Source organism: Arvicola amphibius, chromosome 15, assembly GCF_903992535.2.
Source record: "Arvicola amphibius chromosome 15, mArvAmp1.2, whole genome shotgun sequence".
NCBI lineage: Eukaryota > Metazoa > Chordata > Mammalia > Rodentia > Cricetidae > Arvicola > Arvicola amphibius.
Genome location: NC_052061.1, coordinates 34045839 through 34070795, shown reverse-complemented (window position 1 = coordinate 34070795; position 24957 = coordinate 34045839). Strand labels below are relative to the sequence as shown.

The 24957-nt window shown below is 44.7% G+C and overlaps 1 protein-coding gene across 1 annotated transcript; it reads right to left on the bottom strand.

Moving 5' to 3' along the window:
• Window positions 1–720: 720 nt before the first annotated feature.
• Window positions 721–23881, bottom strand: Tmem231 (transmembrane protein 231). The gene is made up of 7 exons (XM_038313079.2): window positions 23718–23881; window positions 23447–23616; window positions 8644–8772; window positions 7974–8117; window positions 5696–5777; window positions 3191–3296; window positions 721–2835 (listed from the first exon to the last, which is right to left on the bottom strand). Exons 1-7 carry the CDS (start codon window positions 23854–23856, stop codon window positions 2658–2660), a joined length of 948 nt encoding a protein of 315 aa, XP_038169007.1. The 5' UTR covers window positions 23857–23881; the 3' UTR covers window positions 721–2657.
• Between the last annotated feature and the right edge of the window lie 1076 nt (window positions 23882–24957).

Here is a 24957-nt window from a genome sequence, read left to right as displayed (position 1 = left end):
AAATCCCAGATTTTAATGTCAGGCTTGGTGGGTCATTCCTGTAATTCCAGCACTTGAGAAACTGAAGCAGAGGATTGCAGTGTAAGGCCACCCTGGGTTACATAACAAGACCCAGTTTTAATAAAAATAAATAAACTAAGGTTTGTGTAATTTACACATTTTCTCCAGTAGACAGGATTTACTTGGTCAAAAATGTACAGAACTTACTTTCAAGTGCGTGGATATGAAGAAGTGGAAGGGAGGAGACGATGAACAAAAGTTGAAGGGAGCTTTGTTAACCTAGGCCTCCCCTTGTTCAAACAGAAGCTGAACCGATCATCCGGCAAAATCAGAGCCCTGTTCTTGCCACAGTGGGTAATTAGCTCAAGCTCTGGCTGAGGTATGGTCCAATTGTGATCCTGTATATTTTCCACGACTTTTCCTCTGTGACTCAGGCCCAGAACTACCCCACCAGCATCTGATCTGGAAATAACCTGATACTTACCAAACACAGCTGTAATTTTCCAGCCCGTGTCTTTCATTTGCCCTGTGGACGCCAAAGAAAACCTTCCTTTACTTGGGGTTGGCCAAGCAGACTTTTTCCAAATACCTAACAAAAGCTCCAGGGTCTTCAGGCAGAACATTGTCAGTGCACAGCTGTGGAAAAATCAATCATGTGCAGCCTGTCCCTCCCTATTTCCCCCCGCCCAAGGCCCCTGCCCATCAGAAGCCACAGGAAACTTCTTTTCCAGACATTTTAATCAGAAACTTATAAAACATCATTGAGTTCTCTATACAAATTTTGCACAGAATAGTTTAGTATAATGCAGAGTAGTCTATATCTTTGGTCATCTTTCTGAATCTTATCTTTTCTTCCATACAATATATTCTGATCACCCCCCCCCCATCTCCTTATTTTATTGAGATGAGGTCTCAAGTATCCCAGGCTGGGTTCTAACTCAAGGATGGTCTTGAATTTCTGATCCTTCTGCCTCCGCCTCCAGAGTGCTGGGATTAGACTTGTGCCACCATGACGTTTTTATGATGCTGGGGGTGGCACCCAGGGCTCTGTGCACACCAGGCAAGCATTCTTCCAACTGAGCTACATCCTAACCCTCTCATAACCTCTGTGAGTTTGAAATCAGAGACCATTTTCCATTTAAATCTCCAGGAAAAAACAAAACAAAACAACAACAACAAAAAACCCAGGCACATAAACAGCTGCACAGGTGAAGTGAGAAACCAGGGCTAGGGAATTTTTCTGCTTGAAAACTTCAAAATAGCTTTGTTTTCAAAACTCTTATTTTGCTCAGTCTGCCAGAATGCTGCTCTGGAAATCAAAACTGAGACTCCAAGGTGAACTAAGACATAAACCTAGGAGCGTGTTTGGGGAGACATGAGGCCTGGGCGGTAGGGTAGGTATGTCCTTCCAGGGCTAAAGGCATGGTGGAGTCATATACAGAGCCACCTGTCCTTTAAAACTGCACACTTGTTCAGCACAAGAATGAGGTCAAATAACAACTTTCTGTGCAAAGTAGAAGCTTGCTCTGGCCATGTTCCTTTTAGATATGCCTTTAGATGAGAGGGCGCCTGGCTGAGCTGCTTGTCCCTCTGTCAGACGCTCCGCTTAGCCTCCTCTTTACTTGCTGCTCCTCCTGCTTCCCCAAAGCCTCCCCTCTGCTGAGTACCCTGCTCCTTAGTCAACAGAACTGCAAGCAACTGAGTTTTCAGCTCAGCCTTCAAATAAACCCTGCAGTTGTCAGGCAATGGAAGCCAAGACCACCAACTACCCCTCTGCCGCCCATATCCTTTCAGAAAGGGGGAAGGCCATCTAAGAGGAGTGGCAAGTGGCCAGACTGTTGGGTGAGGGCCAGAGAGAAAGAACCTGTTGTTAGAAGCCTGACGTCCTTCCCTGCTGCTGGGGGTAGGGGGAGGACAGACCAAATGAAACAGCACTTCTGACTTCAGTCGCCATCCCGGGGACACAGACAGAGGGCAAGAAACAGGGCATAGAGCCAGCCACAGTAGTGCAGGAACAGAGGGCTGTTGAGCTGAGCTGATGACAGACCCCCATCTATTAGCCTGAGGGCAGGTGTCTGGTCCTCCTGCCCTTAAGTTACCCAACTGCACATGCCTGTTTCTGGGACTCTTATATTTAGGCTCTGCCCTGCCCCCTTCAGTTCTCCAGTCAAAGGCTTCAGTTCTGGAAATCAAAGTTCTGAATGGGCATTGTGTAGATACCCAGGAGTGGAAAGTACTAGAGACTTGCATATTTTTCGTGAGAGCCACGAAGAAGCTAAAAAGTAGCTTATACTGGGGGCAGAGTGCACACAGCATTTTGGTTCAAAATAGGTAAAGTCTTTGACCAGACTCTTTCAAAGATGCATGAGCTGACTTGAAATCTAAAACCAAAGCATAAACAAAAAACAAACCAAACAAAAATCATAGCCTCTCGTAACCCTGTAATCCTTTCCACAAACTTGGCCTTGCGGATTTCCTGGGTGCTTTGAAGGCACAGGGCCTGTGGAGTGTAAGGTCGGAGAACCGGTCTTTGTCTCTGAGGGGAAACCATGCAAGCCTCAAAGTGTCCAGCAGGCTCTTTGCAGAAAGGTTATAAAATGACAGTTCCCAGAAGACAGGGATGTCCTGGTCCCTCAGAGTCTCCTGATGGGGTCTTCTCAGGATAAGTGCTCTTTACCCAACTCTCCCTGGGGCACAACTACAGGAATGGAGGTCACTACTTGGTTCTGAAACACGAAGATTTTGATTCTTTCAAATACCCAGATGAAGATGAGCAGGATGCTGATATACTGGATCCAGGCAAACTTAATCATTTCCCAGAAGCCTGGCTGGTAAGTACAAAATGTTAAGGAAGCAACAGCCACACGTAAGAAACAGTTACCCCCAAAGTTCAGGTCTGATGGAAAATAGAAAGAATATTTCAAATACTCTTAAGATAAAACGGATAACCAGAGATTATTAATCTATAAATATGGATAATCCTGACCCAGAAGAATTGCTAAGAAAGAATCAGGAACAGGAAATGGATTTTTCCTTCCTGAGGGAACAGCAGTCATTTGTGTGGGGGCTACAGCGCAGCGGCAATTTCCTGTCTTGTGAACCCCACATCTGTTCCCACTTGGGATAGCTAAGGAACCCTTCCTTTCTTAGTGGGACAGAGCCACCACTGGCTGGCGAGCATAAAGGATATGAAATGACTTCCACAGGATACCGGATGACAGCGTCGATTATAAAGGGCGCTTCGGCAGCCCTGCCCACCAGCCAGATGGGGTTGGGGTCACTCAGGACAGTGGTAACTGCAACACAAATTCATCATTAATCCAAAATATAAGTAGTCTTTGAATATAGGGGGATATTCTGCATTCCAAAATGCAAAGAAATAAAAAGAGCAATTGAATGTGCAAAGTTGCTTACACATTATTTAAAATACTTGTCAAAATACTTCTGCTACGAAATGTCAGAACCTAGCAAAGGATTTCTGTGGTCTGCCATTGCTGAAGAGCTAACTGAAGAAGTACTATGTTTCTAGAAAAAGTAGCAATTGAAGTGGTATAGTGTGTAGGGGAAATATTTTTATTTTTTATTTATTTATTTATTTATTTATTTTTGGTTTTTCGAGACAGGGTTTCTCTGTGGCTTTGGAGCCTGTCCTGGAACTAGCTCTTGTAGACCAGGCTGGTCTCGAACTCACAGAGATCCGCCTGCCTCTGCCTCCCGAGTGCTGGGATTAAAGGCGTGCGCCACCACCGCCCGGCGGGAAATATTTTTATTACATAGTTAAATAAATAAGAATTTGTATCCCAAAGTGTTCCTCTTCTGTTTCTAAGACTTATTTGTGGGCATGTGTTTGTGTGTACACTTGTGTGTAATCTGTAGAGGCTAGATGTGTTGGATCCCCTGGAGTTGGTGTTATAGGCAGTTGTGAGCTGCCTAACATGGCTACTGGGAAATTTGGAAAAGTAGCAGAATTTTTTTCTTTTTATTTTTTTTTTTTTTTTTTTTTTTTTTTTGGTTTTTTTTTTTTTTTTTTTTGTTTTTGACATGGTTTCTCTGTGTAGCCATGGCTGTCCTGAAACTCTGTACCAGGCTGACCTCAAACTCAGAGATCAACCTGCCTCTGCCTCCCAAGTGTTGGGATTAAAGGTGTGCACCACTACCATCCTGCCAGTAGCAAGCATCCTTAACTGCTGATCCATTTCACCAGTCACGTCCCCTTTAAATACGTTTATTTAATGTGTGTGTGTGTAGCTGTACTAGCTCTCTCCCTCCACCACTTGAGTCCTAGGTATAGAACTCGATCGTCGGGGCTGGAGAGATGGCTCAGAGGTTAAGAGCACTAGCTGCTCTTCCAGAGGTCCTGAGTTCAATTCCCAGCAACCACATGGTGGCTCACAACCATCTATAATGAGATCTGGTGCCTCTTCTGGTGTATATATGTTAACAGAACATTGTATGCATAATAAATAAATAAATCTTAAAAAAAGCAGTATTTAATTAAAAAAAAAAAAAAAAGAACTCGATCGTCGGGCTTAACTGAAAATGTTCTTACCCACTGAGCATCCCTCTGGCTTCTTCCTTTATCTTTCCCTTTCCTTTTTCTTTTTGACAGAGTCTCTATAACTCAAGCTGGCCTCCTACTGGCTACATTGCCAAGGATGACCTTGAACTTCTGATACTTCTGTGTGAGCTACGGTGCTTTAGGCTTTATGTGGTACCGGCGACTGAACCCAGGGTATTGTGCACACTAGGCAAGAGCTCTCAGCCTCCAAAAATGATAGTTGTATGAAACTATTTATATATGGACAAAGAGTGAATGAAATAAAGAGGAAAAGAGTTGATTTTCAGACCAGTGGTTGTCAGATTTGTTCAGAAATGTTGGAGTTGCGAGCCTTCCACGTGGGCAATGTCTGTGGGTGTCCTCTATAATGTCTTGGTGCCAAGAAACAGTTTGATGCCTTTAGTGAAAATGCTAGACCACCAACCAGCCTGGTGTGCTACATCAAGCATGGGGGTGCTCCTCCAGGGAACAAACACTATCTGTAGTCAGGCTACAGATGTGGACTGCCTGACACACGTCATCCGCAGCTGTCTGGAAACTGAGGACAGTAAATTGTCACTGGTTTATTATTATGATGATGATGATGATGATGATGATGATGATGATGATGATGATGTATACAATATTCTGTCTGTGTGTATATCTGCAGGCCAGAAGAGGGCACCAGACCTCATTAGAGATGGTTGTGAGCCACCCTGTGGTTGCCGGGAATTGAACTCAGGACCTTTAGAAGAGCAGGCAATGCTCTTAACCACCAAGCCATCTCTCCAGCCCTTGTTTTTTTTTTTTAAATTTATTTTTTTATAGGTGTACTATGAGGGATAAATCAATTAGGCTTAAATACACACTAATAAGAGAAAACCAGCCAGGCCAGTGATGGGATAAATAAGGAGAGTGATCGATCACTAACCTGCTGGGCTACAGGAGAGGCGGCAAGTGGGAAAGGATGTGGCTTTGAAGACAGGACACAGAGGACAAGTTCTGGCAAGCCCATCTAGCTCCCATCACCAAGCCACCACTGAGTCTGTGATTGTCATCATGAAAAGCATTCAAACATTCCAGTTGTTTGTTTTCATGGACCCCCACAACCTGGGAAGTCTGAGGGCAGTGACCCAGTGGCCTCTACTGGTAACTCACCATTCCTCTCCTGATAGGCGGCAACAATGCGAGTGAGGTCGTAGTCATGGGCAAAAGGACTAGTGCCATTGATCACAGACACCTGGGGCAAGGCAAAAGGACAAACTATGAGCACCCCATCCTCCTCTTCTTTCCACCCTGCTGCACACTCAGGCTCAATCCTGGAGACCACCCGAAGCCCAGACACCACACGCTTATTCTTGGGACCCATTGTTTCAGTAATCATTTTTAGAGTTTTATTTTTCTTATTTATAGTTGTGTGTGTGTGTGTGTGTGTGTGTGTGTGTGTGTGTGTGTGTGTGTGGTACAGGTGCCCATGGAACCAGGGGCATTGGATCCCCCGGAGTTAGAGTTACAGGTGGTTATAAGCAACCGGATGCAGGTGCTGGGAACTGAAATTCTCTCCAGCTCTCTTTCGGTGAGCTTTTTTTTTTTTTTTTCAGGGATGAACAAATTCTTTTATGGTGACAGAAATAAGGGCTAATGTCCACCTCCCACAGGTTTCATACACACACACACACACACACACACACACACACACACAGAGAGAGAGAGAGAGAGAGAGAGAGAGAGAGAGAGAGAGAGAGAGAGAGAGAGGCAGGAGCCTTTTGTGGGTTCAAAGAAGAGCAGAAGGGCCCATGCGTGTGGCCGGATGCAGCAAGGGAAATGAGGGAAGGACAAGAGGCTGCAGAGCTGGGAGAAAGCTAAAGGTTTTTTCCATGGGTCTAGGTTGGTTTTTATGTAAATATAACACTTTTCCTCCCCTTTTTTGTTCTAGGAAAACAGCTATGCTAACTGTGTAGCTTTAAGTTTGCCCCCTCCACCCCTGGTCCTGTTGGCATGTGCCATGGCCATAGGCTCTTGAATAGACAATGCTCAGGGCTGAGCCAGTCAGGAAGCCACTATGGTGACTGAAAAACATGACTTCTGTAAACCTCTTTTTTATTTCTGTTTGAGATGAGGCGTTGCTCATTTACACTATGGAGATTTAAAACGTGAAGCCCCCCCCCCCTCTATTTCTGTTTGAGATGGGGTGTTGCTCAGTTACCCAGGCTAGTCTTTTTAATCCCTGGCTTCAAGTGATACTTCCACCTCAGTGTTCCAAGCAGGGGACAACTAGGCCAGGCATGCCACCACACCCAATCTGTAAACTTTCTCACTCTGGGCTGGCATATGTCACCTACTCAGTAAGTGGTGACTCATATTTTTTAAAAATGTATTTACATAGGCATTTTACAAGATCATTTGGAAGATATGACGGTCAGTCTTGATGGTCAAATTGTTTGGCCTGAGCAACACTTGGGGGTTTAGTAGAGCACACCTCTGGGTGTGAAGCATTTCCAGAGAAGTCTAAGACATGAGGGCTCAGACACGATCAACGGTTTGGCCCGCCAATGGAGTCAACTGCAAACAGACATTGGGTAGTTTGGGGAGTGGAACTCCTGAAGGTGGGGCCTGGCTGGAGGAAGCAAGGCACTAGGAACTTGTCTTCAGGGGCTGCATCTTGCTTTGGCCCCTGTCTGCTCTACTTTGCTTCCTGCTGGTCATGGAGTGAGCTCTTTAGTCCCCTCTCCCACCAGACCGGATTAAAACCTCTGAGACTGTGAGCAAAATCAATCTCTCCTGCTTTAGGTTGCTTTTTCAGGTGTTTGGTCACAGAAAACGATAAACTCACACAGAATACATTTGGAATATGTGTACCTGAAAATGGCTGTTTAGTTCCTCAATAAGAACATTTCCCCTCTTTTAGGGTATAAACCAAGGTGTGTCTTTTATATATATTTTTAAAAATTTTTTTTTTATGTGCATGTGTATTTTGCCTGCTTGTGTTTCTGTGTACTTTGAGTATGAAGCACCTAAGGAGGCCAGAAGAGAGTGCTGGATCCACTAGAGATGGAATTACAAGCAATTGTAAGCTTCCACCTGGGTGCTGGAAATCAATCGCGGGTCCTCTGGAAGAACAGTGCTCCTAACCACTAAGCCAGCGCTCCAACTCCCTTTCTACATTTTGAAGGAATCCATGATGGGGCTGGAGAGAAGAGAGTTCGGCAGTTAAGAGCACTGTTTGCTCTTCCAGAGAACCTGGGCTTGGATCCAACACTGCACATCTGTGGTGCACACATACACACATTATTCAAAGATCTAAATGCTATTTCTAAGCTTGAATTTCTCTTCCTTCAAAGGATGTGGTAAACATGGGAATGAAGGAGCTAGACCACAAGTAGCATCCTTACATTGTATCTGATATCCAGAGCTAGACCACAAGAAGCATCCTTACATTGTATCTGATATCCAGGCCTCGGTAGCTCAGTGGCTGCTTCTGCTGTAGTCTCAGGTCGCCATTGACATACAACTGTGACCCGGAAACAGCGAAGGAGGACTGAAGAAACGCCATGCTCTGCATCACGAAGGTTGACATCCTCTGAAACCATAGAAAGAGAGCTGTCACTGTCCAGTCTGAAGCTGACAGGCCTGGCATACCTGGGCTAGTTCACCCAGGAACCTTTCTGCCCAGAACCCTCCAGCCTATTAATAGTTAATCAGATGATGTTAGGAATCTCTGCTCCAGTCTCATTCCCCCATTCCAAAACCCACCCTTCTTACAAAGCCACCAAGGGTTGGCTCCTCCCCCAGAGCTACTCAAGACCGTGCCTACAGGGTGTTTAAGACCTGGCACCTAGATCCCTGCCATAATTTCTCTCCTGCTTTCTTCCCCCAAGAACCACCCAAGGGTGCTTTGCTCATTAAACCTGGACTTTTAATTCTGCCTGATCTGACTTAACTGCATCAATAGAGAGACTTAATATCGGGGTACTGAAACGTTTCAAAATAATTTAACATTCAATTTGCCTATGTTAAGTCCCCAACAATATTCTATAAGAGTCATCTGTGGTGTGACTGTCCCCAGAAAGGAGGAAAAGGAGAGGACTCAGAGAGGATTGACTCACATGCAGTTGGTAGGAGAAGGTCAGCATAAGCTGCATCCCGAAAACATGCTCCGTGGCTTGCAGGGGAAGTTCAAGTTTAAAATGTAGTACATCCATTTTCCCATCCTGGTTCCTGTCTTCTTCTCTGGTCTACAGAGGCCAAAGAAAGATTTACTTTTTAAAGAATTGTTATATGTTGGCAGGTGGTGGTGCACACCTTTAATCCCAGCACTCAGGAGGCAGAGGCAGGCAGATCTCTGAGTTCAAGGCCAGCCTGGTCTCCAGAATGAGTTCCAGGACAGTCAGGGCTACACAGAGAAATCCTGTCTCAAAAAACAAACAAACAAACATTTTTATTTGTTTATGTATATGTGTCTGTGAATATGAATATGCACATGTGCTGGATGCCCTAAAGCCTGAGTTAAAGGTGATTGTGAGCTGCCTGATGAAGGTGCTGGAACTTAACTCAGGTCCTCTGCAAGAACAGTCTGCATTCTTAATTGTGGAGTCATGTCTCCAGCCCTCAGAGAGATATTTATTTTTCCTCTCCCTTCCTCCCTCCCATTCCTTTTGTTCTTCCTCTAGTGTGCTAAAGATTGAACCTAGGACCTGCTATATGTTAGGCAAGTGCTTTACCACTAAGTCAGCTTGTTTTTTTTTTTTTTTTTATTTTTCGAGACAGGGTTTCTCTGTGGCTTTGGAGCCTGTCCTGGAACTAGCTCTTGTAGACTAGGCTGGCCTCGAACTCACAGAGATCCACCTGCCTCTGCCTCCCGGGAGTGCTGAGATTAAAGGCGTGCGCCACCACTGCCCGGCCTAAGTCAGCTTGTTTACATGGAAAAACAAAATCTAATTCTAATCCCCATGCATTTACCAAGCAAACTCTACAGAAATCCACCTAGGTCTATTTATATACTCCTTTAAGATTTCTCTTTATTTTATGGTTATAAATGTTTGCCTGCACTAAGTGTATGCCCAGTACACACAATGGCCAGAAGGGCACTTCGGGAAGATGCCCTAAAGCGTTGTTACAGACGGTCCCGCCATGTGGATGCTTGGGAACTGAACCCAGGTTCTCTGCAAGAGCAGCCAATGCTCTTCACCCCCAGCCATCGCTCCAGCCCCTATTTGTACATCCTCAAACCACAAGGACCTTCGCTTCAGATCCTCGAGGTCCAACTATCCAACTCATTATTGACATCAAGGCTCTACACCTCAGGCATCTTTTAGCATCAATCAATAAAATAAAAAGGGAGCTGAGTAAGATCAATAAGATAATGAGACCACAAATATTTGACAAAACTCAGAGGAGGGCATAAGAAAAGTCACAGCCTAGAAATCCTCCACGACAGTTAAAAATAAGTCACTAGCCGATCCCGCCAGTCTCAGCGGCATCACAGCGGCCAGCAGAAAGGGCAGCACTAAAATGTAGCCCCTCTGCCAGGGGTTCTTGACACACTTCTACGCTTTGAAGCTAAGCTCATTCATTTTGTTTTCCACCAATACCACTCTGTGAAGAAGAGTTTTTGTTTCTCCAGTATGCAGGGGTGGGGTCAAGATTGCTGCTTTCCAAGCCCTGCAGTGATTTCTTTCCCTCAGGGCAACAATGTCCTTTTCTTAGGCTTGGTACCTTCTACTGTCCTTGTCTGGTTCGCCAGCTTCCAGGGGAGGAGGCAACTGTGCTACCAGGGCTGCTGATAGAGTCACGGAGGCACTTAGGTACTAGTCAAGGTGCATGGGCTGGGAGAGCGGCTGCCAGGGCTTCTGTGAGTAACTTCTGCTGCGATGAGGAAGACAGCCAGTTCAGGTTCCTATTGCTGTGAAGAGACACCTTGACCATGGCTACTCTTATAACGGAAAACATTAATTGAGTCTGACTTACAGTTCGTAGGTTTAGTCCATTGTCATCATGGGGGCAAGCACGGTAGCATGCAGGCAGACAAGGTGCTAGAGAAGGAGCTGAGAGTTCTCCATCCAGATCTGCAGGCAGCAGGAAGTAAACTGCCACACTGGGCATGGTGTGAGCATATGAGACCTCAAACCTGCCCCCAGTGACCACTTCTTCCAACAAAGCCATACCTACTCCAACAAGGCCACACCTAATAGTGCTGCATCCTATGGGCCTATGGGGATCAATTTATTTAAACCACTACATACAATAAGAGCATGTACCTATGATCCTAGCACTTGGAAGGTAGAGAGAGAAGGTTATCCTCAGCTACACAGCAAGTTTGAGGCCAGCCTAGGCTATATAACACCCCATCTCAAAAAACTAATAATGAGGGAGCATTAAGCCTGAGGAGTTCAAAGAGGAAACAAGTCAACTGCCTGAGTAAAGTAAGCTGTATTTTGGGGTGGGTGCCCCTAGGACTAGCCTGTCTACCTGCTTCTCCCTAAGGTGAGATTTTAGAGAGCCTCTTAAGGTCCCTTTTATGGGAGAGATAAAGTGTTACAGGGACAACCGAGTTGGCTGTTAATACATTGTTAGAGAAACTGCAAGGAGCTGGGGCGTGGTGGCGCACGCCTTTATACCCAGCACACAGGAAGCAGAGGCAGGCGGATCTCTCTGAGTTTGACGTCAGGTTAGGTTGGTGTACAAACCAGGTTTCAGGACAGGCCGGGCTGTTATACAGAGAAACCCTACCTTGAAGAAACAAAACAAAACAGAACAACAACAACAAAAATGGGCTGGAGAGATGTCTCAGAGGTCAGGAGCACTGGCTGCTCTTCCAGAGGTCCTGAGTTCAATTCCCAGCAACCACATGGTGGCTGACAACCATCTGTAAAGAGATTTGATGCACTATTTTGGCATAAAGATGTATATGCAGATAGAGCACTCATATACATAAAAAATGAGTGAAATTTATGCCCTGGCAATGCTGAAGTATGCATGGATAACCCATATATGGCAGTTCTGTTGACCCTGTCCATATTGGGTTTAATGGTCTAAAGTTGATGAGGATGACTGACCAGGTCTCCTCCTCAAAGGGGCACCAGATCTCATTACAGATGGTTGTGAGCCACCATGTGGCTGCTGGGAACTGAACTCAGGACCTTTGGAAGAGCAGGCAGTACTCTTAACCGCTGAGCAATTTCTCCAGAGCCTTATACATTAAATAGATCTTTAAAAAAGAGAAAAAGTCCAAAGATATAGAGAAACCCTGTCTCGAAAAACCAAAAAGAAAAAAAAAAAAGAAAAAAGAAACCTTAGCTTGGGCAAACAGCAACTTCTTTAACTATTTAATTACAAACAGAAATCCTAACCTGTACAGGAACTTATCCTTTGGGTTTGTTTTGTTTTGTTTCTCCCTTTGAGACAGGGTTTCTCTGTGTAACAGCGTTGCCTGTCCTGGAACTTGCTCAGTAGACCAGGTTGGTCTTGAATTCACAGAGATCTGCCTGCCTCTGCCTCTCGATTGTTGGAATTAAAGGTGTGTGCCACCACCACCCAGAGGAATTTATTCTTAACTGTCCTAACTGCAAATGGAAACCTGTTTTGGTCTCACAGGAGGTGGAGAGTTAATTCATCAATTAAGAGCACTGTGTGCTGATCTTCCAGAGGACCAGAGTTTGGTTCCCGGCACTCGCACTAGGGGCCTCACAACCACCTGTAATTCTAGGTCCAGAGAATCCAATGCCCTCTGTCTCCATAGGTATTAACACTCACGTGCATGTATCCACATAGGTGCACGCACACACACACACACACACACACACACACACACACACACACACACAGAAACAAAATCAAAACAAAAACAACCCCAAAAAACAAACAAACAAACAAAAAACAAAACCCCAAAGATGCTGAGCAGGAAACATCATTTCCTATGAAGGTAGCATTCTACTGGGAAGACTGAATAAATAAAAGCCAAATGAATATATAATGGCACCAGGTAATTGCCCAGTGACACAAGGAAAAATGAAGTAGGTTAAAATGGGAGAATTGAGCAGGTAAAAATTAACAAAAATGGGAAGTTGTGGTGATATTTTGTTTGTGCTTTAACAACAAATAAAGCTTGGCCAGGCGGTAGTAACACACACCTTTAATCTGAGCACTCGGGAGGCAGAGGCAGGTGGATCTCTGTCAGTTCGAGGTCAGCCAAGCCAGGCTCTAAAACTACAGTGAAACCCTGTCTCAAAAAACAAAACCAAAAACAAATAAAGCTTGCCTGAAGATCAGAGTGTGGAGCTAGCCATACTAGTTAGCCATTGAGACCAGGCAGTGGTGGCACACACCTTTAACCCCAGCACTCAAGAAACAGAGGCAGATGGAGGGCTGGGGAGATGGCTCAGAGGTTGAGAGCACTGGCTGTTCTTCCAGAGATTTTGAGTTCAGTTCCCAGCAACCACATGGTGGCTCACAGCCATCTGTAATGAGATCTGGTGCCCTCTTCTGGCCTGCAGGGATATGTGCAGGAAGAACCCTGTATACATAATTAAGTCTTTTAGAAAACAAAACAAAACAAAACAAACAAAAAAAAAAACAGAGGCAGATGGATCTCACAAGAGGAGACAGGAACTCAAAGGTATTCGGTCTGAGGATTCATGGAAACAGGTTCTTGCTCTCTTTGGTCTAAGGATTCGGTAGAGGTAAAAAAAAAAGTCTCTCTAGTGCCTGGCTCCTTTACTTCTCTGATCTTTCAGCATTTACCTTGACATCTGACTCCAGGTTTTTATTATTAAGACCAATTAGAATTCGTGTGCAGGGGGCTGGAGAGATGGCTCAGAGGTTAAAAGCACTGGCTGTTCATCCAGAGGTCCTGAGTTCAATTCCCAGCAACCACATGGTGGCTCACAACCATCTGTAATGACATCTCGTGCCCTCTTCTGGCCTGCAGGCCAACAGGCAGGCAGAACACTGTATACATAATAAATATATAAAATCTTTAAAAAAGAAAAAAGGCAGTAGAAACTCTAGGACATCTGGGGTACAGGTAGAGGGCGACCCAGGCTAACCAAGGGTCTGTGTACTGAGTGTAGGGCACCTGGACAGTGAGGAAGGCTGAGGAAGAAGAGGTTCCTTGCATATGGATGAGTCAAAGTTGACTTCCAAAGACATACTTCTGCCAGCAAGGCTTCACCTTTTAAAAGCTCTACAACCTTCCCAAACAATGCCAACAACTGGGTGTTACTTTTGTTTATGCTGTATTTGTTTAACTCTGTGAAGCTGTGATTCTTGCCTGTCTAAAACACCTGATGGTCTAATAAAGAGTTGAATGGCCAATAGTGAGGAAGGAGAAGAATAGGAGGGGCTGGCAGGCAGAGAGGATAAATAGATGGAGAAATCTGGGAAGAAGGAGGAACAAGAGAACAAGGAAAAGAGGACTTCAGGAGCCAGTCAGTCAGCCACAGATTGAAAGAAAGATATCCAGAAGTAAGAAAAGGAAAAGCTCAGAGGAAAAAGGTAGTCAGGATAATTTAAGAAAAACCTGGCAAGAAACAAGTTAAAAAAAAAAAGCTGGGAATTTATAAGAAAAAATAAGCCCATGTGTGTGACTTATTTGGGAGCTGGGTGGTGCCCCCCCCCCAAAAAAGAGCCAAAAAGAGTTAAGAGTAAAGAATCAAAAAAGTAAACCAACAACTACCGTGCACCAAGTGTTCAAACATGAGCCTAAGGAGGACATACCATGTTCAAACCCCGACAGTGACTGATACAATGATAAAAGTAGTCATCCAGGAGGGCTGGAGAGACGGCTCCGCTGTTAAAGCACTGGCTGCTCTTCCAGGGAATCCAAGTGCAGTTCCCAGCATCCACATGGAGGCTCACAACCATCTGTAACTCCAGTCCTAGAGGATCCATTGCGGGCTTCTGAGGACATGGCATATACCCGGTACAGACATACATGTGAGCAAAACATCCACACACATAAACTAAATATATTTTTAATTTTTTAAAGAGTAGGCATGAATGAGTTAATACCTCAACAATAATTTTAGTTCAGTTCCTAAAATCTGATTGGTTTTGCCAGTTGTGGTGGCACACACTGGTAGGATTTGCTGAAGGAGGCAGAGGCAGGAGGATCATGAGTTCGAAGCCACCCTGGGCTACACACACACACACACACACACACACACAAACACACACAAACTGATTGGTATCTAGTTAAGAAAATTCATAAATCATACCATTGTTTTATGAAACATATGTAAAATTTGGAACTTTAAAAATTATATTTATGGGGCTGGAGAGATGGCTCAGTGGTTAAGAGCACTGGCTGTGTTCAATTCCCAGCACCCACGTGGCAGCTCACCACTGTCTGTAACTCCAGTTCCAGAGGATCTGGTATCCTCACGCAGATATACATTCACATAAAATAAAAATAAATAAAGTTTAAAGATTACATCTATGGGTGTGTGTGGCACATGAGCAGAAGTCAGAGGACAGCTTACACGATAGTTCTCTTCTTCTACCATGAGGGTACCAGGGATGAAACACAAGTTATCAGGCTTGGTGGCAAGCACATTTCTCTGCTTTGCTAGTTAACTGGCTTAGTGTGTGTGTGTGTGTGTGTGTGTGTGTGTGTGTGTGTGATAAGATTTTTGTTTATTTATTTATTATGTATAGGGTTCTGCCTACATGTAACCCTGTAGGCCAGAAGAGGGCACCAGATCTCATTGCAGATGGTAGTGGGCTACTATGTGGTTGCTGGGAATTGAGCTCAGGACCTCTGGAAGAGCAGCCAGTGCTATTAATCCCTGAGCCATCTCTCCAGCCCCCAGTTTTTGTGGTTTTTAAAAGCACTCATATACATAAAATAAATCTAAAGTTAAGGGAGAAAAAAGGCTGGGTGGTGATAGCACACACGTTTAATCCCAGCACTCGGGATGTGGAGGCAGGTGGATCTCTGTGAGTTCGAGGCCAGCCAGTTCTGCAAAGGAAGTTGCAAGATAGCCAGGACTACATAGAGAATCCCTGTGTCAAAAAAACAAAACAAAACCCCCAAAACAATGCCCCTACCCCAAAAACCAGACATTAAAATGTTAAAAAAAAAAAAAAAAACAAACCAGGGGAATTTTGGAGACCCTGTGAGCTGCCTAGAGCAGAATCAAGGCTGTGACTTCTGAACACTTTCCCAAATTAGCAACTACAAAGCCAACTCCCAATGTTGGTCAAACCTTGATCTAAAAACCAGGGCTTCCAACTGGGAGGTGGCAGCTCAGGCCTTTAATCCCAGGGCTCAGGATCCACCACCCAGAGGCAGTTGGATCTCTGTGCGTCTGAGGCCAGCCTGGTTTACAGAGTTCCAGAACAGCCAAGGCTGTTACACAGAAAACTCTGCCTCAAAAAAACCAAAACCAACTATACTATGGCTTCCTTGACTCCTTGGACAGTTTTTCAGACATGGTGAAGGGTGAAACCAGCCTAGGTTTATGTTCAGAGCAAAAGTATTTCACTGAATAGGATTAAGCATATAAAATGTGGATTTTTTTTTTTGGATTGTATCTTGCTATATATTGATACCCAGACTTGCTTGTTGAACTTGTGATCCTCCTGTCCAGCCTTGTGAGTAGTGGACAGTACAGCCATGCACCATCATGCTCAGCTGGACACTGTTCAAAGGAAACCCAGGGCAAATGACCCCTTCTGTGTCTACGTCTTCATATGGGAAATGACAGCACGGCCTCTACCTCACAGGGTCACTGTGAGAATAAAGATTATATATTGTTTTCAAAATCAGTAGTTAACATTTACTGTTCGTGACTAGCCAAACACTATAGAAAGGACGTTAGATATGCTATCTAACCATAAAGTGCTTATCCTGTGTACAGGTGCATAGGGCAAGAAGATACATAGGGCAAGAAGATAAGCCTTCAAGAAGATAAGTCAGCAGGGAGTCCACCAGCAGCACTTAAGTCCACGTCCCTAGGCTACTGTCTGTCTGCTTTTTTTGAAACATTTAACAGCTTTTTAAATTTTTTTTTTGTTTTGTTTTTTCGAGACAGGGTTTCTCTGCAGCTTTTTTAGAGCCTGTCCTGGAACTAGCTCTTGTAGACCAGGCTGGCCTCGAACTCACAGAGATCCGCCTGCCTCTGCCTCCCGAGTGCTGGGATTAAAGGCGTGCGCCACCACCGCCCGGCCAGCTTTTTAAAATTTTTATACATTTTTATTGATATTTATTGAGCTCTACATTTTTCTCTGCTCTCCTCCCTGTCTCTCCCCTCCCTTCTTCAGTCCTCCCCCAAGGTCCCCATGCTTCCAATTTACTCAGGAGATCTTGTCTTTTTCTACTTCCCATGTAGATTAGATCTATCTGAGTCTCTTAGTGTCCTCATTGTTGTCTAGGTTCTCTGGGACTGTGGTTTGTAGGCTGGCTTTCTTTACTTTATGTTTAAAACCCACCTATGAGTGAGTACATGTGATAATTGTCTTTCTGTGTCTGGGTTACCTCACTCAAAACAATGTTTTCTAGCTCCATCCATTTTCCTGCAAAATTCAAGTTGTCATTATTATTTTTTTTTTTGCTGTGTAGTACTCCATTGTGTAAATGTACCACATTTTCCTTATCCATTCTTCGGTCGAGGGGCCCGCTTTATGTGGAGACACAATTCACATCCTATAAAACCTACTCTTTTTTCTTTTAAATATTTATTTATTTATTTATTATGTATACAACATTCTGTCTGTGTGTATGCCTGCAGACCAGAAGAGGGTGCCAGACCTCATTATAGATGGTTGTGAGCCACCATGTGGTTGCTGGGAATTGAACTCAGGACCTTTAGGAAGAGCAGGCAATGCTCTTAACTGCTGAGCCATCTCTCCAGTCCAAAACCTACTCTTTAAAAAATAAAAAAGGGGTCTGGAGAGGTGCTCGGCAGTTAAGAGCACTGACTGCTTTCAGAGGACATGGGTTCAATTCTAGCACCCACAGGGCAGCTCACAACCATTTGTAAGTTTAAGATCTTGCTATCCTCACACAGACATACATGTATGCAAAACACCAATGCACAAAAATAAAATAGATTATAAAAAATAACAAAAGGTGGGCTGAAGATTTAGTTAGTTGAGTTTTGGTTGAGCATGCGTGAAACCCTGGGCTCAATTCTCAGCACCATATAAGGCAGGTGTGGTGAGGTGCTTGTAATCCCAGAATACAGGAGGATCAGAATTCCAAGCTGATCTGGGCTATGAGGCCTTGTCTCAAAATAATAATTATATATATATATATATATATATATACACATACATACATATATACATACATACACACACACATATATATGTATGTATATATATATATATATATATATATATATATATATATATATATATATACCGTGTGAGTAGTGTCCAGCTGGGCGGGCACAGTGGGGCATGCCTGTAACATCAGCTATTAATGAGGCTGTGTCAGGAGGAACACAAGTTCAGCAAAACAGCCTGCATATCAATACACACAGAACAAGACATCTCAAAAAAATTCATGTCTGTGTCTTATATACTTAATCCTACCCAGTGAAATGCATGTCATTACATATCGCATGTATGCACATATACATATATGACTGGGGAGATGGTGCAGTGGCTGTGAAGGCACGAGCATCCATGTAAAAAGCTGCGTGTATGCCTGTACACCCATCGCTGAAGGAAGAGAAGACCAGAGGCTCTCTGGGGCTTACTGACCACCGGCCTATGTCCAGGTTCAGAATTAAACCCTGTCTCAAGGGAATAAGGTAGAGAGTGATTAAGTGGAACACCCACATCTTCCTCGGGTCTCTGTGTATGTGCACGGGTGTGCACACCTGATTACATCTATGTGAATATACCCTACATAGACCACATAACTCCCATGCATGCACGCGCCCCCCCCCCACTCACACAATATGTAACAGTGAGATCAGCCTGCCTCTGCCTCTTGAGGACTGGGATTAAAGGCATGCACCACCACTGCCTGGTAGATTTTCTTTAATTGACATTTTCTGGATTTGTTTGTTTGTTTTTTATTGATATTTCCTAGATTTTTTTTCTTTAAAACTATATTATAGAGTGCCCGCTAATTTCTTCTTTGGTACTAAAAGTCTTTAATTCATTTAAAAATATTTATTTTATTTTTCTTTATATGTATGTGAATACATATATATCTATATGTGTTTGCATAGGAATGATGATTCCTGCAGAGGCCAAAAGACTGCATCAAATCTCCTGAAACTGAAATAAGATTGGTTGTTAACCACCTAAGATCGGAGCTGGGAACTGAACTCAGGTTCTCTGCAAAAGCAGCAAGCACTCCCAACCACTGAAGCCATCTCTCCAGTACCAGTGATTAATTTTTTAAACATATTTATTTATTCATTTATTTATTTATTATGTATACAATATTCTGTCTGTGTGTATGTCTGCAGGCCAGAAGAGGGCACCAGACCCCATTACAGATGGTTGTGAGCCACCATGTGGTTGCTGGGAATTGAACTCAGGACCTTTGGAAGAACAGGCGATGCTCTTAACCTCTGAGCCATCTCTCCAGTCCCCAGGGATTAATTTTTAAGTACAACTTGAAGGCATTCCCAAGCCAGCACTCAGCCAGGAAGGAAGCAAATAATTTTCTGAACAATCATAAATAAGAGATGAGAGAGTTGGGGGTGGGAGGGGACTGCAGGGGTTAAACAGCCATGGCTTAACTGCTCTTCCAGAGGACCAGGGTTTGATTCCCAGAACCCGCATGGTGGCTTACAACTCTCTGTAACTCCAGCTCCAGGGATCCAACACCCTGGTTTAGCTCTGTGGACACTGCATCCACATGGTACACAGCCATATATGCAGGCAAAACAAAACAGCCATATACATAAAAAATAACCTTTAAATTTTGTTTTAAAAGAGAGATTTAGGAAAAGGGTTGTGTTTTACTTTTTTAAGGCAGGGTCTCACGTTAGCTCTGCCTGAACTGTACCTTGCTGTGTAGCCCAGGCTAGCCTTAAACTCACGATGATCCTCATACTTTAGCCTACCAAGTGTATTACAGATATGAGCCACCACATCTGGTATGTTCTGGAGTGTATGTGTGTGTGCAAGGGATTGAACCCAGAGGCTTGCACTTGTTCTCTACCACTGAACAACATCTGTAGTCTAAGGCCTCTGTTTTACAGCTGTGAAAAATATCCAGGCTGGGGCTGTAGCTCAGTGGTAAAATGCTTGCCTAGCACCTTAAGGCCTTAGTGTAGAGAGCCCATCTTTCCAAACAAACAAAACAAAATGAAAGCAGCATATCTCTCCAGCACTAAAGAGAACTGGTCTTGGCTCCTTCAATTTGAAACTAGACTCCAGTACCAGAAGTGGAGGAAGATGGGGAGCAGCTCTCTCAAGGGAAGGCTTCTGGTTCTAGAGATAAGACGCCAACTCCAGCCCACTGAGCTACCAGCCAGTCGTGGTGAATGAGTTAGGAAAAACGAGAGAAAGCACGAAGCCCAATCTTTATCCTGCTTTGGTGACCACTTTAACTTTCCGTCGGTTTTTAGACTCAAATATCAAGAAGTACATAAGAGAACAACAGACACGTAAAGAGAAGAAAGATAAAGAAAAAACCTTCCCCTCAAAGTTTAAGACATAAACACACTACGTTTGCCAGGCGTGGTGGCACTTGCCTGAAAGCCCAGTACAGGAAGATCATCAGTCTGAGGACAGCCTAGGCTTACACAGTGAGTTAGTTTGATCCTGTCTCAAAAACAGACTAACAGCAACTGACAAACAAGCAAAATATCACTGTTAGAGTCAACCTAGGATGAATTTTGTTTAAAGTTATATATAAGCTTGTACTGACTCCAGGGCCTCACACATAGGCAGGCCTTCCCCAGTGAGCTACTCTTATAGTCTGGAGAAGAAACTGTTTTCGCCGGGCTGTGGTGGCGAACGCTTTTAATCCCAGTGCTTGAAAGGCAGAGGCAGGCAGATCTCTGTGAGTTTGAGGCCAGCCTGGTCTACAGAGTGAGTTCCAGGACAGGCCCCAAAGCTACACAGAGAAACCCTGTCTCAAAAAAAAAAAGTTTCCACTCTTTTTTTTCTCTTAAGTATGGAACTGAATCCGTCCAGTGAGTGCACGGGAAATGCAGGTCTGCCTCTGCCCTGCCACAACCAATTGCTCCCTTGGGGTCACATCAGATATCTACAGTACCGCTCATAACAGTAGCTAAGTTAGTTGTGAAGTAACGAAAATAATTTTATGTTTGAGGGTCACTGCAACATGAGGGGTTATGTTAAAAGGGTCACAGCATTAGGAAGGGTGAGAACCACTACATTAGCGGCTCAAGACTAAAATGAGGTCAGGTGTGGTGGACCTTGCTCAATCAAGTACTTAGTAAGAGAAGGCAGGAGGATTACCAGTTCACGGCCAACCTGGGCTACACCGCAAAGCCCTGCCTTAGGGATCAATGAATGAATGGAGAGCTGGGAGTGGGCAGAACGCTTGTCTAGCCATTTTGAGACCCCAGGTTGGCTCGCCAGAACCACAGTAAGTAAATAAGTAGTACAAACAAGCATGGTGGCCCACGACTGCAATCCCAGCACTGGGCAGGCACAGGTAGGTACAGGAGTTCAAAGTCTTTAAGGTCATCCTCAGCTACAAGCCCAGTTCCAAGCCACCTTGGGCTACAAGCCACACGGTCTCAAAACAAAACAAAACAAAACAAAACAAAACAAAAAAACCCAAAACCCAAAAAACCCAAAGGGGGTGGTGCTGGTGGCATGGGGGAGAGACTTAATCATTTAAAGAATAAAGGAGTTCAGTGGTGTTACAAAAAAATCCACATGATTTCCAAAGCAAAACCTTTTATCCATTACCTGATAAGTGCACTTGGAAACGCTGTTTAAATAACATTTGTTTGGGTACATCTCCACTTCTGTTTCTAGTGTTCTCTACTGACTCCCTGAGGAAAGCTGGAGCCTAAGCCCTCCTCTTCCCACCAGCCCCGAACACACTCACTCCTCTCTCTTTCCTCCAGTTGGGCTAGACCTATACTTTGGTCAGTCATTATTCCGGGTGGGAACCAGGACTATGCAAGTCCTGCTCACAATGCTGACTGCATTTCCTTCCTTGCTTTTTCTTATGTTTTATTCCCCTGCAGTTAACAATTATTTTATTGCTTGCCTCGTTTTCTTTGTGTGCATAAAATTTCAACAGAAAGCTTCTGTTGACATTGAAAGGTGTATGACTTAAGTCTGGGCACGCGGTCATGCCACGTAGTCCCGCTTCTTGGGGGGGCTGAAGTGGACTTATTGCTGCAGGCAACGTAACAATAACCCATCTTGAAAAGAATACAAAAGGTATAAGATTTAGTTAAAATTTTGTTATTCAAATATTAATTCTAATAGTGAAAAAACTGGGGCAAATTAAAAAAAAGGGAGTAAGGGTGGGTAGTACTGAGATAGCTCAGTAGTGGAAGACCCTTGCAGCCAACCCTGAACATCTGAGCTGGACCACTGAGACAGTAGAAAAAGAAAGCTGACTCTTCCCCACTTCACATGCCAGGGTCATCGTTTTTTTGAGACAGAATGGGTTTGTGCTTGATGAATAGCCCAGGGAAGGGGGCAATCCTCCTGCCTCAGCTGGGATGACAAGTGTAGGTTAGAAACAGACAAAATTTTACCAACAAATAACGATTAAGTTTATCACTTGCCCATGTCATTAAATAATCTATAGGCCTTAAAACCAATAAGGTTGGTTAAGAAGTAGATACATTACCAACCACGGTGAAGCTTTCCTTTTCGTCATGTATAAACCTGTACCTCTTTGATATCTCACAATGAGCCTACAGGTTGTGAGCAGAAAAATATATATCTATATCTATCTATCTATATATATATATGTATTTGGAAAAATTAAAGAGCAAAGTATTCTGAATTGGAGTTTGTGTATTGCTATTCACATGACCAACAAGACTTTAATATTTTAAAGTTCTTATTTAGCTGTTAGTGGAAAAGTGAATTCCGCCCCCCCCACCATCAGCTACACAAGTTAGCCTTATAGGGTTAATAACAGTGTCTGAAAGGATCCACGTCTGAAAGTAGGAAAACCAGATGTCCCATGCGTCCAAAGGAAAGTATTTTCGGGATACGAACGGAAAGGAATGACTGTAAGGAAGCATTTGGCTTATGCGAAAGTAAACATTAACCAGCAGACAATAAATTGCTTGCTTCAGTTTCATGGAAGACAGCTGCAATGTGGAGCGGGGCTGAGCCTAACCCCGACAGGCGTGGCTTTCCCAAAGCATGAGCCGAGAACTCAACCAATCAGCCCTTGCCCCGCCCCTTACCACCCAGGTCCAGTCTGCATAAAAATGCTGGCACTTTCTGTACTTGCTGGAGTTTACAGAACTCGGCCTTCAAGTCCCTAAAGGGGTTTTCACTGCCACCTTCCCATACAGAAGAGACCAGCACCTGAGACAGGCTGGCATCTGCACTCTTGTCAGACAAACACACCGACTGCATGACTGACTTTCTGGGGATACATGGATCAGCTAAGTAAAACACACGTATTATCTAGAAAGTTAAACATGCGAAGGCCAAAGAGACTGTTTCCAACCGCTGTGGCTCCTTGAGATCCAAGCTGTGAGGCTGGAAATGTGGCTCAGTGGTAAAGTGCTCTCATGGAGACGCACAGTCCTGGGTTTGATTCCCAGCACCCCATAAACTCGAGCACAGGGTTGCATAACTGAAATCCCAACATTGGGAAGGTGGAGGCCGGAGGATAAGATGTTGAAGGTCGCTTTTGGCTATATAGTTTAAGACCAGATTGGGATACATGAGACCTCCCTCCACCCCCCAAAAAGACCCAACCTGGGATCTCTGGAACTCGCCCCATCTTGTCTCCCAGGGCCCCCGGCGGGAACCACGCACCGACACGAGCGGGACGCGCAAGTGAACTCCCTGCAGCCGGTTGAAGGTGGGGAACGTGCTCCAGGCGAGGAAGGCTCCGGGTTCGGGTCCCAGCAGGGCTATGAGCAGGACCTGGTGCTGGAAGCGCACGCTCGGCTGCTCCTCGTAGCTGCTCCGCTTCAGCCAAAACCCTGCGGGAGACAAGGAGAGTTGGGGAGCCAGGTCTAGAGAGCCGGCCTGGGCCAGCGGGCCGCGCCGACACAAGTGTCTCTCCAAGCCCGGGAAGGCTCACCGTGGGTCCGGAAGGCCACCAGCAGAGGGGGGATGTAAGTGAGCGCGGTGGCCAGCAGCAGGAAGAGAGCAGCCTTGGAGCAGAGCCCCGCGCGGTAGCCACGCTCGGCCGGATGGGAGAAGAGCTGGTACAGCGCCATATGCGCAGGGCCGCAGCACCGAGTCTCCACGGCAACCGATGGCGGGCAGAGGAACCAATCACAAGCACGCAGGACTTTAAGAGGGGTGGGGCTAGCGGGAGGTTGTACTGGATGAGATAGTAGATGCACTTTTTTGCGATGCCTGCGGTCCCTTCAAGAAAACAACAAAACCAATATTGCTACTCACTGAAGTCTGTGTCAACAATTATATGAAACCAGAAATGTCCCCACGGGTCATCTGTTAACACACAACATGTGGACGATGGATGTTGCTTAGTTGGCAGAGGGCTAGCCTACCTGCAGGAAACCCTGAAGTTCATTCCCAACACTTCATTAAACCAGGCACAGTGGCCCACATCTGTAATACCAGCACCCCGTGAGGTGCAGGCTGGAGTATCAGAAGTCCGAGATCGTCTTTAGCTGCATTGTGAGTTGGAGGCCAGCCTGGGATACATCAGACTCTGTCTCAATACAAAAGCTCCAATGTTCATACTGAAGTCCAGTCATTCACATAACAAGGCGAAAGCCCTGTAGCCAGCCAGGTACTTTTGCCTTCAAATTGAGTTCTGTTTCTACCATACCACATAGCAGGAAAGTCGGAAAACAGACACGAATCCCTGGTTGTTCAAATGTTAGAGGTAATTAACTACATGGTTTCTTCTGATGTGCGTAGTTAGGTATAATAAGTGTTGGTATCATATTCTGCAAAGTTAGTATTTGCTGATCGATTATGTGACTACTTACTAATTTCTTTCTTTTTATAAATGCGCGTTGGTGTTTGCCTGCATTATATCTGTGTGGGGGTGTCGGATCTTGGAGTCACAGACAGTTGTGAACTGACATGTGGGTGCTGGAAATTGAACTTAGGTCCTTTGGAAAAACAGTGCTCTTAACCACTGAGCGACCTCTCCAGCTCCCACCCATATTTCAACGTGCAAGAGAGTTGGTTTTTTGTTTTGTTTGTTTGTTTATTTTAGGTTTTTGAGACAGGGTTTCTCTGTGGCTTTGGAGCCTGTCCTGGAATTAGCTCTTGTAGACCAGGCTTGCCTCTGCCTCCCGAGTGCTGGGATTAAAGGCATGTGCCACCAACACCTGGCTTAT